The 21,206-nt window shown below is 39.0% G+C and overlaps 2 protein-coding genes across 6 annotated transcripts; both read left to right on the top strand.

Moving 5' to 3' along the window:
* Window positions 1–411: 411 nt before the first annotated feature.
* LOC126618535 (uncharacterized) lies at window positions 412–14,885 on the top strand. Of its 5 annotated transcripts, XR_007621748.1 has the most exons (8): window positions 412–1,430; window positions 2,801–2,867; window positions 2,991–3,058; window positions 4,012–4,057; window positions 11,091–11,171; window positions 11,794–11,839; window positions 14,322–14,474; window positions 14,565–14,885. XR_007621748.1 is itself a non-coding variant. In XM_050286635.1 (7 exons), exons 1-7 carry the CDS (start codon window positions 1,373–1,375, stop codon window positions 14,593–14,595), a joined length of 504 nt encoding a protein of 167 aa, XP_050142592.1. In that variant the 5' UTR covers window positions 412–1,372; the 3' UTR covers window positions 14,596–14,885. The 5 variants fall into 5 exon arrangements, 3 of the variants coding, with proteins under 3 accessions (XP_050142592.1, XP_050142593.1, XP_050142591.1); XM_050286635.1 differs by lacking the exons at window positions 4,012–4,057; window positions 11,794–11,839 and adding an exon at window positions 4,224–4,269; XM_050286636.1 differs by lacking the exon at window positions 4,012–4,057 and adding an exon at window positions 4,224–4,269 and having other exon boundaries at window positions 14,322–14,885.
* Window positions 14,886–17,902: 3,017 nt separating this feature from the next.
* Window positions 17,903–20,496, top strand: LOC126618533 (L-type lectin-domain containing receptor kinase S.4-like). Its single transcript, XM_050286631.1, has one exon. The coding sequence runs from the start codon at window positions 18,200–18,202 to the stop codon at window positions 20,180–20,182; it is 1,983 nt and encodes a 660-aa protein (XP_050142588.1). The 5' UTR covers window positions 17,903–18,199; the 3' UTR covers window positions 20,183–20,496.
* Window positions 20,497–21,206: the final 710 nt, after the last annotated feature.

Raw genomic sequence — 21,206 nt, 5'->3', positions numbered from 1 at the left:
TATTATTCTACGTGTTTGATCATTCTATGATTTCACCAAAACATAATGTTGGCGTCCACACATGGCCGGAGTTTGGACTGGATTCAACACGTATTTCTCCAAGTGTTGCTTCTGGTCTCAGCGTTAGGGGACTCAAGAGAAATAGAGAATAAGCGTGCCATTGTTAGAGGCTGCCAATAGACAATATTTGTATTCGAGTGTGTGTGAAAGTTGTGCGTAAATATGACTTTTGAACAAAATAATTGTACATCAAGTGAGACGCTGGTTCGTTTTTCTTTCTATGCCCCGAGCAAACAAGAACTTAAAATTTAGTGTAATTTCATGTATGCCTGCCTAAAAAGTCAACAAAAGCGAAATTACTTTAGTCTAAAGCAAGGTATTAAATATCGATGATATCGGAAATATCGATAGTCCAAAAACACGGAAATTTTGATGGAAATATCGAGATATTATCGATATCGATAAAAATTGAATAAAAACCACATAAATTGTAAGAAAAACTTGGAAATTTTTATTGAAACTTTGCAGGATGTTTATTTAGTCAATTATCTATTAGTTTATCACAAAAAATTGGAAGTAAATGCATTGCATGATAGATATAACTGATTTAAGTTGATTATATAGCGAGCTGGCAAACATTGTGAGTGTAGAAAATATGTAGTAATTAATGAAAGAAGTTTAAACATATCATAATCATTTATATATAATGAATTAGTACAATATTTTACACTTTATACATTGCATGGTAAGATACATGAGTGACTTAGCAAGGTCTAAAATATCGATGATATCAGAAATATCGGTAGTCCAAAAAAATATCGGTAGTCCAAAAACACGGAAATTTCGATGGAAATATCGGGATATTATGGATATTTTAGACCATGGTCTAAAGTAAGAGGGAAATTGGCACTATTCATGTGAATAGTTTTTTGGACCACATTTCAGTTTATTTGCAACACTGCCACTCGGCTACTTTAAATCGATTGTCTCTTTATTTACAAAACTGCCACTCATCCTTTTACCCTGATTTCCACCCTCTGCATTTCAACCTTTGCTCGAGGACAAAGAGCGGAGGGAGACAGAACGGCTGACAAATTGGAGAGAGAAGACCATGGCTTTGATTTTTCACTCGAAGACAGCTGGGTGTGCCTGTGCGACAGGAGAGGAAGGGGACAGAGCGAGTGGAGAGGATGGAAACAGAGAGACTGACTGATTGGAGAGAGATGGGAGCTACGGGTTTAGTGCCAGGATCCATAGAATTTTCTGCGATTTTAGAGAGAGGAATGAACAGAGAGAGAGATACATAACGGAAAGCATGCGTGTGTGCATTGTTTAGGGTTCAGAGGTTACGCACAGAGTCGGTGAGGACGGGATGGGTGAGGGAGGAATGGCAGGGTGTGGGTTTTCAGCTTTCTCCCTTGATTCAAAAGGTAATGCACTGTATTTCCTTAATTGTTTAGTGTCTAATTTGCCATTTGCTTTCTTAAAATTGCCATTGATATTTGGCTCTTTCATTCAAATTGCAATGCATGTTAATAATTTGTTCGGTTGGGTGCTAGGATTAAGTCTCAATTTTTGAAAATTAATGCCTTGCACTGATTTAATTTATTTGTTTCTTGATAAATTTTTGTATGATTCATCATTTTTCTGTTTAGCAATTGTTACAGATTCTCTATTCCTTCATTAAACTTATCAATAGATCTTTGTAGATTGTTTAGGTCACCTCTATTTCAGCTTATTGTTTTAAATTGTTGTTCACTGTTTGCTTTTGCCATTGCATTTATTAAAATTGTCATAGATATTTTTTCTATCATTAATGCTCTCATAGATATTTTATAAGGAAAACTAATGAAAAAAGTTTGAAAACTTTGAGTTTTAATGATAAGGACAAAATAAAGGGTAGAGTGAATAGTATCAGGTTTGATTTTTTAGTGTAAAAATGTGATTTTTCGTTAAAATGAATAGTACTAAGGACTTTTTGTTAAAACTCCGTATTTTATATTGGTTGCTAACTATTAGGGTTTCCTCTTAGTCATTTGTAGGTTGTTTAGTTCACCTCTAGGTTAGCTGGATGTCCAAACTTATCCTACAACCTAATCCAATGTCCTAATAACCATAGTGTACATTTATTTGTGGTGCTCCATTGCATATAGGTAGTTGCCGGTTAAATATATCAATATTTGCATAAGAAGAACCAACATTTGACTAGTATAAACAGCTGGACCAACGCAGACAGGAAACACTTGAATTTACAGCAAAATGAAAGGTGGACGAAAAAAAAAAATTAGTAAAAAAGCACCTTAATTTACAGAGTATTGTTGAATTTTTCTGTTCACTGTTTGATTTAGCATTCCCTTTATTAAAATTGACATGGCTCATTTTTCCTTCATTAAAACTATCATAGATATTTTAAAATTGTTTACTTACCTATTAGACTTTGCTCTTAGTCTTGATATTTCTGTTTTTCAGAATTTTATTTTCCTTTGCTTATGAGTAAACAAAATTAAGACTCCTTTTTAAGTTTATTATTTTTAAATTAGGGTGTGTAGGCTGTTTAGCTCACTATTTAGTTCACTGTTAGGGTGATATTTCTGTCTTTATAAACAAAGGGGTTGCGCTGTTTTCATTTTTGTGTTTCTTCATACTTTCCTGCTGCTTGCTTCTCAACAAATCAACTTCAGGTTCCTTTTCCATTTCAGATCATTTGAATATCCATATGTTGCTAGGTTGTTATTTCATTTCTTGGTTTCTTATATATTTCTGAAATGCACTTTTGATTTGATTCTTGATATGCATGTAGATCCAACACAACCATACAGATCAAACCATCCATTCACACAGCAGCCACAAAACAGACCATTAGTCAGGTATCTGTCTATCCATGTTAAATTTTCTTTATACAAAATAATTTCTAATATAAATCTCTTTACTATGTTTCAATACAAACTCTTTTTCCTTCTAATTTTTTGCTATTTGATGTATCCTTGCAGCTCAAGCATACGCACTTTTTTTCAGAAACAGAGTCTCATCCACTCGAATCTGGATTTCCTAGCAGCAGGTATATCCTAAACCTTTCACAATCATCTGTTTCAGTCATTAAATTTTTTTCCTTCTAATTTTTTGTTGATGCAACAATGATTGATTATGAACACTTACATCTTTATGAATGGGTTTGACAACCAAACTTAACTTCTTCTACCGAAAATTTTGAATTTTTGCTTTTGGTTTTTTTGTTGTTGCCTTGATTGTGGTTATCAAAATTTGTTGTATGTCTCTGTATAAATGTAAGTGCAAATATATGTATCAATATATACCTAACTATATGTCTAAATATATGTATAGGCATCTGTATAGCTATATGTATATGTGTGCATATATACATGTGTATGTATATATGTATGTATGCATCTGTGTGTATGCACATGTATGTGTATGTATATATGCATTTGTGTGTGTATGTACATGCCTATATAGGTATGCATGCAAGTCTGTATAAGAAATTGTCTCAATGAACTTGGGAAAGTGTAATTTGGGATTCTGCAAGTCTAACTTTTGATGTTATTCTGATATTTTGTGTTTCTTAAGCATAATGATATTACCTAAACATGTAGATTTTCCATTGCTTTTGTGTCATGCAATATTAACATTCTATGTAGCCTCTTAGATAATAATACAATGAATTTACAAAAACTTTTACTTAGTTTTCGTGAGACAATTTCAATTTCTTCGCTTTGTTTGAAAATTGGTGTGTTTACCTTCTGACTACTTAATCGATTTATCTTGCAATTTAAGTATTGCAGTTTTTTTGTATTATGGTTTTATCTGGATTCCATTTCTGGAATGAGCATGTGTATCTCATTGTATCTAGAAGTTATTTCGGTTGAAGTAACATGCTTAGCATTTGTACTTTGGAGTTGCCAATTTCTTTACTGTTATCCCAGCTTTTGATAATTTTAAGGCTCTGAATTGCTAATAGATTTACCCTCTTTTTTTTTCTGTTTTTTTTTTCAGAATTTTGGGTTGTTGGAGGAACAACTTGGTTGCTTGACATTTTAAGGTATATAATTTGCTATACTTTTGTTTTACTTTCTTCAGTTAGATGTAATGTCACCCATTTGAATCAAAATTTTCTCCTGTAGCAGGTTTCATTTTTGATAATTTTAAGGCTCTGAATTGCTAATAGATTTACCCTCTTTTTTTTTTTCTGTTTTTTTTTCTTTCAGAATTTTGGGTTGTTGGAGGAACAACTTGGTTGCTTGACATTTTAAGGTATATAATTTGCTATACTTTTGTTTTAGTTTCTTCAGTTAGATGTAATGTCACCCATTTGAATCAAAATTTTCACCTGTAGCAGGTTTCATTTTTGAAACTGATTCCACCATGTTTGAATAGGAGCTAAAGGTTGTTGGTTGAGATGTTAATAAGCTTTTCTAATATCTGGTTTTAGGTTTTGAATTCTGCTTGAACAAACAACAACAACAACAACAAAGCCTTTTCCCACTAAGTGGGGTCGGCTATATGAATCCTAGAACGCCATTGCGCTCGGTTTTGTGTCATGTCCTCCGTTAGATCCAAGTACTCTAAGTCTTTTCTTAGAGTCTCTTCCAAAGTTTTCCTAGGTCTTCCTCTACCCCTTTGGCCCTGAACCTCTGTCCCGTAGTCACATCTTCGAACCGGAGCGTCAGTAGGCCTTCTTTGCACATGTCCAAATCACCGGAACCAATTTTCTCTCATCTTTCCTTCAATTCTGGCTACTCCTACTTTACCTCGGATATCCTCATTCCCAATCTTATCCTTTCTCGTGTGCCCACACATCCAACGAAGCATCCTCATCTCCGCCACACCCATTTTGTGTACGTGTTGATGCTTCACCGCCCAACATTCTGTGCCATACAACATCGCTGGCCTTATTGCCGTCCTATAAAATTTTCCCTTGAGCTTCAGTGGCCTACGACGGTCACACAACACGCCGGATGCACTCTTACACTTCATCCATCCAGCTTGTATTCTATGGTTGAGATCTCCATCTAATTCTCCGTTCTCTTGCACGATAGATCCTAGGTAGCGAAAACGGTCGCTTTTTGTGATCTTCGCTAGATTGCTCCGGTCATTAATGTGGATAAGTATATAAATGGATAGAGACAGGAAAGCAAACACAAGATGTACGTGGTTCACCCAGATTGGCTACGTCCACGGAATAGAGGAGTTCTCATTAATTGTGAGGGGTTTACACAAGTACATAGGTTCAAGCTCTCCTTTAGTGAGTACAAGTGAATGATTTAGTACAAATGACATTAGGAAATATTGTGGGAGAATGATCTCGTAATCACGAAACTTCTAAGTATCGGAGTGCGGTATCGTCTTGACTTGCCTTATCTGTCTCATAGGTAGATGTGGCATCTTCTTTGGAAGTACTCTTCCTCCATCCAGGGGTGGTATCTTTAACTGGTGGAGATGCACAAGGTAATGTATCAATTTCACTTGAAGCTTACTTGTAGTTTCAGGCTTGGTCAAGCGCGATACAAACCATGTAGTAGGAGTCCCCCAAGTCGCCGAGCTAGAAGATCTGCTGAAAGAGGTGACAGACAAGGTAAGCAATCAGAGCTCCGGCTGATCGTTCACATTCTCCTTATCTTGCAGGCAGCATGAAGGATAAAGAGAAGAACATGAGAAGAGATGATATGGGATACTTTTGCTTTTGAAGAAGTAACTTTCCACAGGCTTATTCTTGAACTGAGCTGGAGGGTTTTCTGGTTTCCTCCAGAGTATAAGGCCGACTGAAGAATTTGAGGGTTAAAACAAGTCCATCAAATCTAGAGTACATTCGACCCTGCTGATATGGGATACTTTTGCTTTGAAAGAGTAATGGATGTATCGGCACGTGTGCTGTTTCGCTTGTCTCCACATGCTTCCTTGTATCCTTCTCCCTTGCCCTATCTGTTCCTCAGGCAGATGCGGTATCTTCCCTGGAAGCATAAGATGTTGAAGATGAGTACTTGAGAGCAATGGCAGGTAAGTAATCAGGTAAGGGGTTCCAGGCAGTCAGTTCCTGGTTGGAAGCTTGATTCCAAGTGCTGACTGATTGCTCTCTTTCTCCTTGTCTTGCAGATAAGAACAAGGCCAAAGGAAAAGACAGGGAAAAAGCATGATATGGGATACTCTTGCTTTTAACCCTGATGATATGAGATATTCTTGCTCTAGTATAGCTTGTTTGCAGAGATATTATCGGGGGGAAAGAAAGCTGAATATTTCGAAAGGCTTCGTTGGGAGTGCCCTCTCAGATATGAGGAAGGGTTGAGCATTTTTGCAGGTATGCCTGTCCGTTGGGGATGGAGGTCGACATATATAGGAGTCTCCTTAACAACAAGTAGTAATACTATTCCTTTACCCTACTTGGTCATAGCACCGTAGTGGGAGCTGCCAGCTTCACATGTTTTAACTCTGTCAGGGCACTTTGAAAAAGTGGTCTGTGGTATCTGGAAAGGTGATGTTGCGTGTGAAGATTACAGACAGCTTTATCCAAGGAGATCCCGACTCTTGAAGTTGGGAAAGTGTTGCCTCTTCGGTTTTCAAACAAGCAATCCTATCGGGGATCTGGCTCTCGAGATTCGGAGAACGATGCCTCTTCGATTTTTGAGAAAGCAATCATGCTGGGGGTCTGGCTCTCGAGATTCGGAGAGCGGTGTCTCTTCGATTTTTGAGAAAGTAATCATGTTGGGAGTCTGGCTCTCGAGATTCGGAGGGCGGTGCCTCTTCGATTTTGGAGCAAGCAAACTTGTTGGGAGTGTTTTCTCGAATGTGAGTAAAGGTTGGGCATGTTTGCTAGTCTACCTTGCCACGAAGCACAGAGGTTGACACATAGGGACTTTCCAATTATCCAGCAATGGTACTGTTCCTTTACCCTCTCTTCGATTTTTGAGAAAGTAGTCATGTTGGGAGTCTGGCTCTCGAGATTCGGAGGACGGTGCCTCTTCGATTTTGGAGCAAGCAATCTTGTTGGGAGTGTTTTCTCGAATGTGAGTAAAGGTTGGGCATGTTTGCTAGTCTACCTTGCCACGAAGCACAGAGGTTGACACACATGGACTTTCCAATTATCCAGCAGTGGTACTGTTCCTTTACCCTTGTGGGTAATAATATGGTAGCTAGACCTTCAAAATTTATGTGTCTAAACTTTGTTAGTGCTGTTTCTTTGCTATTCTTTTACCCTTCTTGGTCAGAGCGATGTAGTGGGACCTGCAAGCTTCACGTGCTCAACTTTGGCAGAGAATTTTGGCAAAGTTATCTGTGGTACCCATGAGCTACTGTTGCGTGTGGGAAGTGGGTGATTGATCAGTAAGACTCATGTGCTTTCTACTTCACCAGAAGTCTTCGACAGAATGCCCATAATTTCCGCAAAGCTGAGTGTGCGTGTGACAGGTACTGACAAGGCTGGAAAAGTAGGTGCCTCTTCGATTTCTGAGATCGGCCCTCGTGGTCTCTGAGCAGCCCAGCTTTTGAGAAAGCAAGCGCCTCTTCGATTTCTGAGATCGACCTTCGTGGTCTTTGAGCAACCCAGCTTTTGAGAAAGCAAACGCCTCTTCGATTTCTGAGATCGACCTTCGTGGTCTCTAAGCATCCCAGCTTTTGAGAAAGCAAACGCCTCTTCGATTTCTGAGCAGGCGCCTCTTCGATTTCTGAAGCTCTGTCGAGTGCAGATTTTTATAGGGGCTGGCATTAAGTTCCAAAACACACTTGAATCTCCACCAGTAGAAGCTCTATTCTTGCACTTCTAAGATCTTGATTTGTCCGACCTCTTCTCTCTTCAACACCTTTGAAAATGTCTGGCCCCTCCGACCGTCGTTTTGACTTGAACATTGTTGAAGAGGCAGCTCCGCCTTCTCCAAACAACATATGGCGCCCATCCTTCGTCTCCCCTACTGGTCCTCTTACCGTTGGGGATTCCGTGATGAAGAATGATATGACCGTTGCGGTGGTGGCCAGGAACCTTCTCACTCCCAAAGATAACAGACTACTTTCCAAACGGTCTGATGAGTTAGCTGTTAAGGATTCTCTAGCTCTCAGTGTTCAGTGTGCAGGTTCTGTGTCTAATATGGCCCAACGCCTATTTGCTCGAACCCGCCAAGTTGAATCATTGGCGGCTGAAGTGATGAATCTCAAACAGGAGATTAGAGGGCTCAAGCATGAGAATAAACAGTTGCACCGGCTCGCACATGACTACGCTACAAACATGAAGAGGAAACTTGACCAGATGAAGGAATCTGATGGTCAGGTTTTACTTGATCATCAGAGATTTGTGGGTTTATTCCAAAGGTATTTATTGCCTTCGTCTTCTGGGGCTGTACCGCGTAATGAAGCTCCAAATGATCAACCTCTGATGCCTCCTCCTTCTAGGGTTCAGTCCAGTACTGAGGCTCCGAATGATCCCCCTCCGGTGCCTTCTCTTTCTGGGGCTCTACCGACTGCTGAGACTTCTCCTAAGCAACCTTTGTGAAGGCTCCCTCTTGTTTGTTTATTTTGACTTATGTATATGTACATATTTGTAGCTTATCGGGGATATCAATAAATAAGCTTTCCTTCATTTCAACGTATTGTGTTAATTACACCAAAGCCTTCTTCGCTAAGTTCTTTGAATTTTCTTTTGTTGAAGCTTTGTGAGTGGAGCATGTAGGTTGAGGTAGTGTTCCCTTAATTTCCTGAGTGAGGAAAACTTCTCGGTTGGAGACTTGGAAAATCCAAGTCACTGAGTGGGATCGGCTATATGAATCTTAGAGCGCCATTGTGCTCGGTACTGTGTCATGTCCTTCGTTAGATCTAAGTACTCTAAGTCTTTTCTTAGAGTCTCTTCCAAAGTTTTCCTAGGTCTTCCTCTACCCCTTCGGCCCTGAACCTCTGTCCCATAGTCGCATCTTCTAATCGGAGCGTCAGTAGGCCTTCTTTGCACATGTCCAAACCACCGTAACCGATTTTCTCTCATCTTTCCTTCAATTTCGGCTACTCCTACTTTACCTCGGATATCCTCATTCCTAATCTTATCCTTTCTCGTGTGCCCACACATCCAACGAAGCATCCTCATCTCCGCTACACCCATTTTGTGTATGTGTTGATGCTTCACCGCCCAACATTCTGTGCCATACAGCATCGCCGGCCTTATTGCCGTCCTATAAAATTTTCCCTTGAGCTTCAGTGGCATACGGCGGTCACACAACACGCCGGATGCACTCTTCCACTTCATCCATCCAGCTTGTATTCTATGGTTGAGATCTCCATCTAATTCTCCGTTCTTTTGCAAGATAGATCCTAAGTAACGAAAACGGTCGCTCTTTGGTATTTCTTGATCTCCTATCCTCACCCCTAACTCGTTTTGGCATCCATTTGCACTGAACTTGCACTCCATATATTTTGTCTTTGATCGGCTTAGGCGAAGACCTTTAGATTCCAACACTTCTCTCCAAAGGTTAAGCTTTGCATTTACCCCTTCCTGAGTTTCATCTATCAACACTATATCGTCTGCGAAAAGCATACACCAAGGAATTTCATCTTGAATATGTCCTGTTAACTCATCCATTACCAACGCAAAAAGGTAAGGACTTAAGGATGAGCCTTGATGTAATCCTACAGTTATGGGAAAGCTTTCAGTTTGTCCTTCATGAGTTCTTACGGCAGTCTTTGCTCCTTCATACATATCCTTTATAGCTTGGATATATGCTACTCGTACTCCTTTCTTCTCTAAAATCCTCCAAAGAATGTCTCTTGGGACCCTATCATACGCTTTCTCCAAATCTATAAAGACCATGTGTAAATCCTTTTTCCCATCTCTATATCTTTCCATCAATCTTCGTAAAAGATAGATTGCCTCCATGGTTGAGCGCCCTGGCATAAACCCGAATTGGTTGTCCGAAACCCGTGTCTCTTGCCTCAATCTATGCTCAACGACTCTCTCCCAAAGCTTCATTGTATGACTCATTAGCTTAATACCCCTATAGTTCATGCAATTTTGTACGTCGCCCTTATTCTTGTAGATAGGCACCAAAGTGCTCGTTCGCCACTCATTTGGCATCTTCTTCGTTTTCAAAATCCTATTGAAAAGGTCAGTGAGCCATGTTATACCTGTCTCTCCCAAAACTTTCCACACTTCGATTGGTATATCGTCTGGGCCTATTGCTTTTCTATGCTTCATCTTCTTCAAAGCTACAACCACTTCTTCCTTCCGGATTCGACGATAAAAAGAGTAGTTTCTACACTCATCTGAGTTACTCAACTCCCCTAAAGAAGCACTCCTTTCATATCCTTCATTGAAAAGATTATGAAAATAACCTCTCCATCTGTCTTTAACCGCGTTCTCTGTAGCAAGAACCTTTCCATCCTCATCCTTGATGCACCTCACTTGGTTTAGGTCCCTTGTCTTCTTTTCCCTTGCTCTAGCTAGTTTATAGATATCCAACTCTCCTTCTTTGGTATCTAGTCGTTTATACATATCGTCGTAAGCCGCTAACTTAGCTTCTCTCACAGCTTTCTTCGCCTCTTGCTTCGCTTTTCTATACCTTTCACCATTTTCATCAGTCTTATCCTTGTATAAGGCTTTACAACATTCCTTCTTAGCCTTCACCTTTGTTTGTACCTCCTCATTCCACCACCAAGATTCCTTTTGGTGTGGGGCAAAACCCTTGGACTCTCCTAATACCTCTTTTGCTACTTTTCGGATACAAAACTGAAGTTTATTTCATCTACTTGATTCAGTACAGTTATGTTTTAAACGTCTCTTGGGTGTATATTTTATGTTAGAAAATAATTTGACGATTATACCTTCATGAAAGAAGAGGTAGTAAAAAAGAATTAGAGATAATGAAGACACTGAAGCAAGAGAATAATATAGGCAGTTTGCAAATTCTTAAGACCATACCTCCAAACCGAACACAGCACCAAAATTCTTCTGTTCCTTAACTAGCTCTTCTTTTCTTCTTCTTCTTCTCTCCCTCATCGACATCCTCAAATGAATGCTTCTTCGTTTATTAGAGTTGCAATAATCTTCCCATACATGTTGTAATACCCCCATGAGCTTGCCAAAGGTACTAACTGGGTGCTGATTTCAGGTTCACGTACAAGGTAAAGTTCCATAAGGAGGTGGAAGCAGAAGAACTGGCGTCACCCTTCAGTTTTTCAACCAAAAGGAGGTAACCTTTATAAATGATTTATACAAGCTTCTCTGTTTTGTATCTCGGAAATTTGAGTTCTTTTGAATCCGTTCCACCATCACAGTTTTTTTTTACTTTTACAGTTTCCTCACGGTTTCCAGAATGCATTTTCGATCTTAATACTATCTGCTCTGTTGCTTGTAGTTATCAATTTTTTAAACTTGAAACAACATTATAGTTCTAAGCAAAATTTGTGAAGACCAAGGATGTAACCATCTTTGGTTTCACATTGTTCGCCATTAGATTTCCTAATATAAGTATTTTTGACATGATCTTACTGGTGAATTGTTAAAAGGTACAAAGGGAGAAAACAGCATGCAATTTTATAAACTAAACTTCGCATGCATTTTCTTTAGTATGGGGTATCCGAGAAAATAGGTTTAAGGATTAGGTTTGGTTGGATTTCAACCATTAGATTTGGGATTAAAAGCATTAGGTTGAAGGATTAGGTTTGGTTGGATTTCAACCATTACATTTCATAGATTTGAAATCTGTTTACTATCTCATTTAATTGGTGTACGTTAGCTCATTTAACTCAAATTTAATGAGATTTGGTCCTCCAATTTCTCGGATTTCGATTTACTTTCTTTGGAAATTTCAGGAACCCTGATTCTGGGAGGAAGAATACGCTTCATTGCCATCTTTTGGTATACAATTCTGTACACTGATTACATATTCAAAGCCTAATTAGTTATACACCATTTTTTTTTTTACCTTTGCAAAGCTTTTGTACTTAAATTTTAGATATGTGATTAGTTTGTGAAGAATAAACGAGAACACTAATCATGGGAACATACTTCTTTTTCGATTTTCTCCTCTGCATTGTTTCTTGAATGAAATTGGATTCATAGATGTAGGGATGCAGCAATGACTGAGGTGTGAATAAAAGGTCTAGGCGTCACGATTTTAGGGTTTAAAATTGATTAGAAAATATGAGAAAAAGCGCATTCTCTGTTTTTTTTTTTTTTTTTTTTTGTTCTACTTGCTGTAGTGATTCCAACTTAGTATATACCCATTCTTATAGAACCATGAATGGTGGTTGTTAAATGTTGCGTCATTTGACAATCCATAGTTCTGCATTCCTTGATTGTTTTTTGCAGTTTGCTGTTGTCATTCCAACTCAGTTTATACTTATTTTCATAGAACCATAAATGCTGGTTGTTAAATGCAGTCCAAATGTTCTATTCTAACTCAAAACCCCCATCTTCCAAAAATGAACAGCTTCTCTGCTGAAAATTGTTTCGTTTGTTTTACATCTGTGGTAAACTCTGCAATACAAGGCAACAAAAACCCTCTTTATAAATTAATTTATTCTCTCTGTAAATGTTACATGTACTGTTAGATTGGTAACAGCCTAATAAGAATACTAACTGGACCTGTAATTAATGCATGTAAAAATTTATGTAAGCAATATTTACAGAAGCAGCTTTCAGTTCTCAGCAAGAAGGAACTATTTTGGGGCTGCTTGCTAGCGAGCTTACTCTTAAGCATATCGGCTCAAGTTTAGTCGTCCTTAAGCATATTGCCTCCAGTTTAGTCCTTAAGCAAATCGGAAGTGATTTAGCCCTTGATTCTCATTTGTTTTGTTCAGTCCAGTGGCAAGAAAAAATAAGGGTGCCTGAAAATCATTTACCTAAGCATATATGATTAACAGCTTCCTTCACTGTAGATTAATATGCAACGATTCTAAAGTATATTATATCGTTTATATACTTTTGGTAGTATGTCATTACCATATGATTTTGCTCCAACGATTCTAACCTATATTATATCGTTTATATACTTTTGGTAGTGTGTCCTTGCCGTGTGCTTTTGCTGGAAATGATGTATTCCTCCTTGGTGCTCTGTAATGGGTCTGAGTTGCTGAATTTCTTTCTTCTTTTTTGTGAACTTTTTTATGCCTTTTTTGAAATTCAATCTGTCATGTGCTCTCCTTTATGCATGAAAAACTGATGACAGCCTTGAAATACTAAAATCACCAGCTACCCCATAATTTTCACTAAGCGTACTCCACAGTTAACCATTATTTGCTCTATTTAGCCTATTCCTTCTAAAATCTACGTTATCACCCTGTAACCCCTGTACTCATTCAGAACCGACTGGGATACCTCATGCTTGCTTTAAGCCCTTAAATTAATATGATGACAGATGATGCATTCCCGTTGTTAGCAGCTTTTCTTTCGTGAAATGTAAATTTGTCGTAGATTAAGTCTGTTGAACTGTCCCAAGTAGAGTCCATTTCACTATGGCAGATTGAGTTACTTTTCCTGTGTCCATTTGTTTGCTCTTTGAATTCTAACTCTCAATCTCACTGATTTGTTGTAGTTTAGATCAATGTCTCATTGCAACATCGTGATTTGCTCTTCTTGCCCTACATTACAATAGTTCTACTTCATTTCCTACATTTCTCACAAGATTGATATTAGCAGTAATGTTTGCCTAACAACCATATTTTCTCGTCTATGCTGAAAAAATACTTAGTGTTTCTTGCCACACTCTGGTCATAGAGGATGGATATGAGGATCCTTTCATAGTTCCGCGAACTCTGAAAACTTTGGCCGGCCAGACAAAACAATTTCAGCTCCTTTTGGAAACCAAAACACTAACTTTGGGAAAATAAACTTGGATATGAGGATCCTTTCATAGTTCCGCCAACTCTGAAAAATTTGGTCGGCCAGACAAAACAATTTCAGCTATCTTTTGGAAACCAAAACACTGACTTTGGGAAAACAGAGTTCATCGTTCATGGACTGCTACAAGATCAACCACACTCAAACCCAACAATTGCCTTAGTCACACCACAAACACCTATTACCACTGCAGGAAAACAAATTTTGACTAAAGCAACCCCAGCCCATTTACACCTTCCCAACAACTACATCAACAACCCCAACCCACTACACCCACAAAGACTTCAAGGAGAACGTTGTTTCCTGATCAAACGAAAAAATCTGACAGGTTAAGTTCTCTTCTTGCTTAATGATCTCATGTGTAAATCTTACAAACCATGGTTCTCTTAGGTATATAAATATGTTTTGCTGCTCATGAAAAAGCTTCACACCACTCTTTCGCACTCTTTTGTCACTCTCGCATTCATCTCTAACCTTTTAAATTTGTGCCTTGACTCAGCAAAAAACGTCGCAGCGACCAAACAGAAACAACAAATTTTGCCATAATTGCTAGAGAATTCCACAATCTGGTTGTCCCCAAAATTGAACCAGCCGACAAAGTGTCGTTAGATGCACTCAGAACAAAATCTCAAAGCAAAAAACCCAAAGATAGGTAACTTGCAATTTATTTTTCATGCACACACCTATGTAACAAACATTATAGTAGCGTTTCTTAAACTATGATTTATACTTTTTGCTATAGTGCGGAAGATGACCACTCTAAAAAAAAGTGAACAATACAATCTCCGTAATCAACTGCTACAAGCCGTTCTACATGTTTTTAGCTATCAACATTTTTGCTTCAACACCTGCATGTTCTTTGCTTTCCACATTTGTGCTTGGAAAATTAGATGCTAGAATGAGAACAAAACAGTCTTTATGTTTTTTGTCAACTACTCACACATGTACCTAACCTATAAGATATATATTTTGTCACCTTGGCCACAAGGGCAACATGTCTGTGAACTATATGTTACTTATGTTTCTTCTATTTATTAGGGAACCAAAACGTTTCGTTTCGTCTTGTTAATTGTACGATGCAGTTGAAGGTGATGCATTCAAGCCCCGCAGCATCGCGCGGCCATTTTTTATAGTAGAATCTAAAGCGAGAAACAAAATGTAATCATCTCATGATGGAGCCAAAATTACAAACGTTCACAAAAGTAACATATGGGTTGTGCAACATAACTTGAAATGTAAACAAAAGTAGAAAACTGTAGCAAAATTTAGGCCATGAAGGACAAGATAATGCTAGAGTAGTCCACCGAGATCACTGGTGTCAAATTGGGCACAAAACATACGCCTCTAAGAGGAAATTAGGGTAGTTGGAATAGCATATCAACCGAATCATACCATGGGGTGGCAGAGCTACAAGAGTTTTAGATAGTAGGTAGTGTTTTCTTCGAAGGAAGGCTTTGAGATTATAGCTGAAAAGCTAAGAGAGTTTTATTAAAGAGCAATTGGGTTGATTGAAGAATCATCCAAGATTTCGTTCAATCGTGGAGCTTGAATTTGACAAAGGTCTCAAGCTTGAAGGCCTCTAGCTCTATTTATAGGCAATGAAGAAAGAGTAACCTTGATCATATCGCTTAGCTGGAGCAGAGTTAGATTGATCATTTGATGCTAACAGTGGCTGTAATTCCTGGTAGGTGTCCCCCCCCCCCCCCCAGGTCCGTTGTGTCTTGTGGTGGTTTGCACAATCATAGTGGTGACATTAGCGTGTCAGCCTGTCAGATGACTCATGCATAGGCATTTGAGGAGGCGAAATATTCTCGGGTCTAGTCGTCTGCGTGGTAGAAGCGCTTCAGAGGGATTTCTGTTTAAGGCCTTAGACATGTTAGAGTGAAATGAGATAGTAGTCCGAGCCCTGATTTAGAATTAGAAGTTGGTGGGCCAGGATCGTACGTGTGGATTTTTGAGTAAATAAAAACAAATAATGCCGGATGACAAGCCTTATAGATTTTTATTTATGAACCAAACACACGACACATATAAACGGATAAATCCAAACACAACATATTACCACTCTTTGTCCTAACCTACTAAACTTCAACCCATAATTTCATCACATATCCGGTAAAAAATGGAATCTAAAATAAGGCATGAGTTGTGTGTGGTATAAACTTGTATTCAACCTTAACATTACAGCCAATAAAGAAAAACAAAACAAAAGTGAAAGCATATATATATTCTTTTGTGTCACCAAAGATATATTATTTTGTCTCTACAACACTTATCTCGTGATCTCGTTGTGGACAGATTTATCCAAATGATGCGATTATTTTGTTAGATAAGCACATGATTAATTCTAATTCTATCCCATTTACCCTATAGCAGTTAAAACTGTCGTAATGTGGGTCTCATTACAAGCATATGAGCTATGACCCTGAGCCCACAAAACAAAAGCTACAAAAAATGCAGCTTCAGCATTCGTCTTCGCATGTGTGGCTGCATCATATTCGATAATTTGATCAGAGACCAAGTTGATGTTATTTTAATCTCATTTGAAATTCTTCCAATACATGTGCCTTTTGATAAAGGTAGCATAGCACAGTTGTGGCTTTTAATTTTTTGACAACATATATATTTTATTAATGTCTAATATTTGAACGAAATGATTCGAATTTTGGTGCAAATGAACAAACACGTTTGCAAACCGGCCTAACTTGCATTCGTTTAAAGACCATTAGTCTTTGCACATTATGAATAAAAGAACCAAAATTTACCTAAAAAAGTAAAAGTCAACTCTTATTTTTGAAATGGATATGAGTTAAAATTCTATACAAGTTCGTCATTATGCCGTGCGCATGACATGAAGTGCAGCTAAATCTATTTTAATTCTTCATCATGTCGCAGCGCATGATTTGTTTATTGCCTTCATATGGAGTTTCTTGATTTGGTTTGGTGCATAAAGAATGAAATATAATCAACTGGCCTTGTGATTAAATTAATAAGCACATTATCGTTTGTGTAATCCAAAGTTTTGTTACCAATTCAAGTTATATCGAAAAGTCTTTAGTGATACAGATCAATGTATGCTACGAAAATTCAACGGTTTGGATTGATTCTTGTCCAAAAAATTTTTAAATTTGGGAAAAGGAGAAACCGGCCAACTTCAATTGCAAGTAAAATTGGGCCACTATCTCTCTCTCTCTCTCTCGGGTTCGATTTGTTGATGTGAGTCTCAACTCAATTTCAATCGCTGTCATGATTATGATGACGGATGGAGATGAGGACGAGGTTATGATGTGGTGTGTTAGAGACAGGTATGGGAGGAGGAAGAAGTGGGCTGGAGAGCTCGAGAGAAGAGTGGTGGTGCCACCGTTTGCGCTGTCAAAGTGGTGGTAGGACAGAGCTATAGTAACGAAGAAATACAATCAGTACAACGTCTGGGTTGTAGATTAAGATTAAAATTCCTTCCAACTTGCTACTAAACAATTTTTCTTAAAATTCTTTGGCCTCCTAATGTCAGATTAATACAACAGTGCAATGTTGGGATCTCTGAATTTCTAGGACATGCCGGTTTCTTAAAATTCATTACCCTTAAACATATGATATGCTAGGAGATCAAATTTTTTAAACCAAGTTTACAAACCAAATGATGTGGTTGTTAATAATTGAATTATTAACTAAGTGTCAATTAACATATTTATTTCTTATTAGTGACACATCATTTAATTTAAAATTTTAATTTTTATAAGATTACCCTAAGTAAAGTGTCGATGAAAAAGTAATGTCACCTTTGTGTATAAATTCCTACCTCAACGTTGACTGCTACCAAATCTCATAGAAAAAAAAAACCAAAACCAATCACCCAAGTTTCAACCCTTTTGTTTTTGTAATAAGAGAACAAGGATTATAACCAAATACAAACGTTACAAACGTGTCCTATTCGATCGCTTTAGCACACTTATAGGCTGAGCCTCTTTCTTCTCCATGTTTGAGAGCTTGTCTTCATTAGGCTGCTTACTCATGCTAGATAGATTAAATTTGAAGACTAAATTTGTAAATTAAATGATGTGTCACTAATAGAAATGAGCATGTTTATCAACGCTTAAGTAATAAACTAATTATCAACTTTCATATTCTTTAGTTTCCAATATTTAATTTACAAATTTAGTCTCCCTAACAATACCCAATACCCGACCAAATAATCACCGAGTCCAGTGTTCCTTCACTTCTCTTAGAAACCCCCTCCCTCTTTCCTTGTAATCCAAGTCCAATCCCACCACAAACCATCAAACCCTCATTTTTTTCGCCTAAAACGTTCGATCAATCCCACACTTATAGTCCAATCCAATCCAATCCCACCAAGTCGCCAAAACCCTCCTTGACCAAATGGAAAAACTTCTGAAACTTGTCTCTGCTGTTCTTCTTATCCTCTCAACCCTAGCTTCATCCCAGCCCCAGGTCACTGAGCTCTTCTATTCCGGCTTCAAAGACGCGGGTTCCAATCTAACCCTATCCGGCGTTGCGGATATTGAAAAAACCGGCATGTTAAAATTAACCAACCACACCAGCAGGCTAATGGGTCATGCTTTCTACACTTCACCAATTCAGTTCAAGAACTCAACCGTCGGCAAAGCCTTCTCTTTTTCGACCTCATTCGTCTTCACCATCGTCCCCGAGTATCCGAAGCTGGGTGGCCACGGCATGGCCTTCACGATCGCCCCCTCCAAGGATCTCAACTCTCTTCCCAGCCAATACCTCGGTCTTCTCAATGGTACTGACGTCGGTAAATTCTCGACTCATATCTTCGCAGTCGAGTTCGACACGGTTCAAGATTTCGAGTTTGGTGATATCAACGATAACCATGTCGGAATCGACATCAACAGCTTGAAATCAAATGCCTCAGCTGCTGCAGCTTACTACAAAGACTCTGTTTCGAAACAGAGTCTTAACCTCAAATCTGGGAAACCAATTCAAGCATGGATCGACTACGATTCGAGTCGAAATCTCATGAACGTTACGATTTCGCCCTCTTCTACAAAATCCAAAATTCCACTTCTTTCTTTTCAAGTGGATCTCTCTCCGATTCTTCAGGAATTTATGTACGTTGGGTTTTCGGCTTCGACCGGTCTGCTTGCTAGCTCCCATTACATATCAGGTTGGAGCTTCAAGATCGATGGAGAAACCCGAGTTCTTAACATGGGTTCTCTTCCTTCTCTTCCGAAACCCAAGAAAAATCACACATCTTTAATGATCGGAGTCTTAGTTTCCACTATTGCTCTTGCTCTGTCTGCAATTTCCGTTTCAGTTTACATTTACACGAAAAAATTCAAGAATTCCGATCCGGTAGAGTCATGGGAGCTGCAGCTGGGCCCACACAGATACTCCTACCAAGAATTGAAGCAAGCCACGAAAGGGTTCCGTGACAAAGAGCTGCTCGGGCAAGGCGGGTTCGGGCAAGTGTTCAAAGGTACGCTCCCAAACACGAAAACACAAGTCGCAGTTAAGCGAATCTCGAACGATTCGAAGCAGGGCCTGCGGGAATTCGTGTCAGAAATCGCCAGCATTGGGCGGCTCCGCCACAGAAACCTGGTTCAGTTGCTGGGTTGGTGCCGGCGGAGAGGTGACCTTCTTCTTGTTTACGATTTCATGGAAAATGGTAGCCTCGACAATGCTCTTTTCGATGAGCCCAAAACTGTGCTGAGCTGGGAAGAGAGGTTTAAGATCATCAAAGGGGTTGCTTCTGCGCTGCATTACTTACACGAAGGATACGAACAAATTGTGATTCACAGAGATGTGAAAGCGAGCAACGTGCTGCTGGATAGAGAGCTAAATGGAAGGTTAGGAGATTTTGGGCTCGCGAGGCTACACGAGCACGGCTCGGTTTCAAGCAATACGACTACAGTTGTGGGGACTTTGGGTTATTTAGCGCCGGAGATGCCCCGGACCGGGAAGGCAAGCACCGGCTCGGATGTGTACGCATTTGGCGTGCTTTTGTTGGAGGTGGCTTGCGGAAGGAGGCCGATTGAGCCGAAAGCCACGGCGGAGGCGATGGTTTTGGTGGATTGGGTTTGGGAGATGTACGGAGAGGGAAAGCTTCTTGAGGTGGTGGATGAAAGGCTGCATGGGGAGTTTTGTGACAAGGAGGTGATGATGGTGTTGAAATTAGGGCTGATATGTTCGAATCATGGACCGTCGGATCGGCCTAATATGAGGATGGTAGTAAGATATTTGGATGGGGAAGTTGAGATTCCGAAGGACTTGAGGGGCCCACGTAGGAGGAAGGGTGGTGATCACGATCACGAGGCTGCGTTTGGTGATATACTCAAGTCTTTTGCTTCATCGTCTTCGTTTGATGAGCCTGTGTTCTAATAGAGATATGGATGCCACTTTTACTTCGGTTGCTACTTCCCCACTCTATCTTCTACAAGGGCAAACCAGATTGCCTTTAGAATTTTATTTTTTATAGGGATGATTTTCGAAAACATTAAGCAAGATTGCTACCAAATGTCTGTTTCAGATCTTTAGGTGTGAATTATGCAACTTTAAAATGTTATACGTTAAGAGCTGTCATGAGTAGATCACTTGTCCCAAAAAACTGACTTACAAGGTGCCTAAGAGCTCTTAAATCATCTCAATGTTTGCTACTTTTCTAATGTTTAATATTGGATCTTAATAGCCACTTATTACTACGGTCTAATGATATTAGGTTCAATTCTTGCTAAACGCGAAATTGAACCACATTATTACTAACTCATTGTGCGGCTAAGCACACCCCTATTGGAATTTGAAGGTGTATTTTCTATTATGAAGAAACAAAAGATAGCTCATATATATGAGCGTGGGAAGAAGAGAAAAACAAGGAACAAAAAAAACAATCTTCCTTCCCTGATTTATGCCTAATCACCTAACAACTAAAGCAAGGGCAGCAACTAGACTAACAATTAAAGCAAGGTCAGCAATCCCTTGAATTAGTGAGAATGACAGCCATACTCTAGTTGTTAGACAGCACCCCATGCACACACCCATGCTACCTACCAGCTATGGGAAATGATAGAAACATTAGGGTAAATGACAGATAACATAGACTAGATTTTTTCCAATACTCCCCCTCAAGCTGGATCAAACGGGTCGATTGATCCAAGCTTGGACAAGAGGTGATGGAAAGTAGCAAACGACAATCCTTTGATGAAGATATCGGCAAGTTGATCATGACAACGAATGAAGTGTGTATCAATCACCTTGGACTGCACTTGATTTCGAACATAGTGGCAGTTAACTTCAATGTGTTTAGTTCGCTCATGGAAGACAGGATTTAATGCTATGTGCATCGCAACTTGATTATCATAGTAAAGAGACATAGGTTGTTGATGAGGAAACCCTAAGTCTAATAACA

The sequence above is a fragment of the Malus sylvestris genome, chromosome 4, assembly GCF_916048215.2.
Source record: "Malus sylvestris chromosome 4, drMalSylv7.2, whole genome shotgun sequence".
NCBI classification, from domain to species: Eukaryota; Viridiplantae; Streptophyta; class Magnoliopsida; order Rosales; family Rosaceae; genus Malus; species Malus sylvestris.
This window is presented reverse-complemented; position numbering and strand designations above follow the sequence as displayed.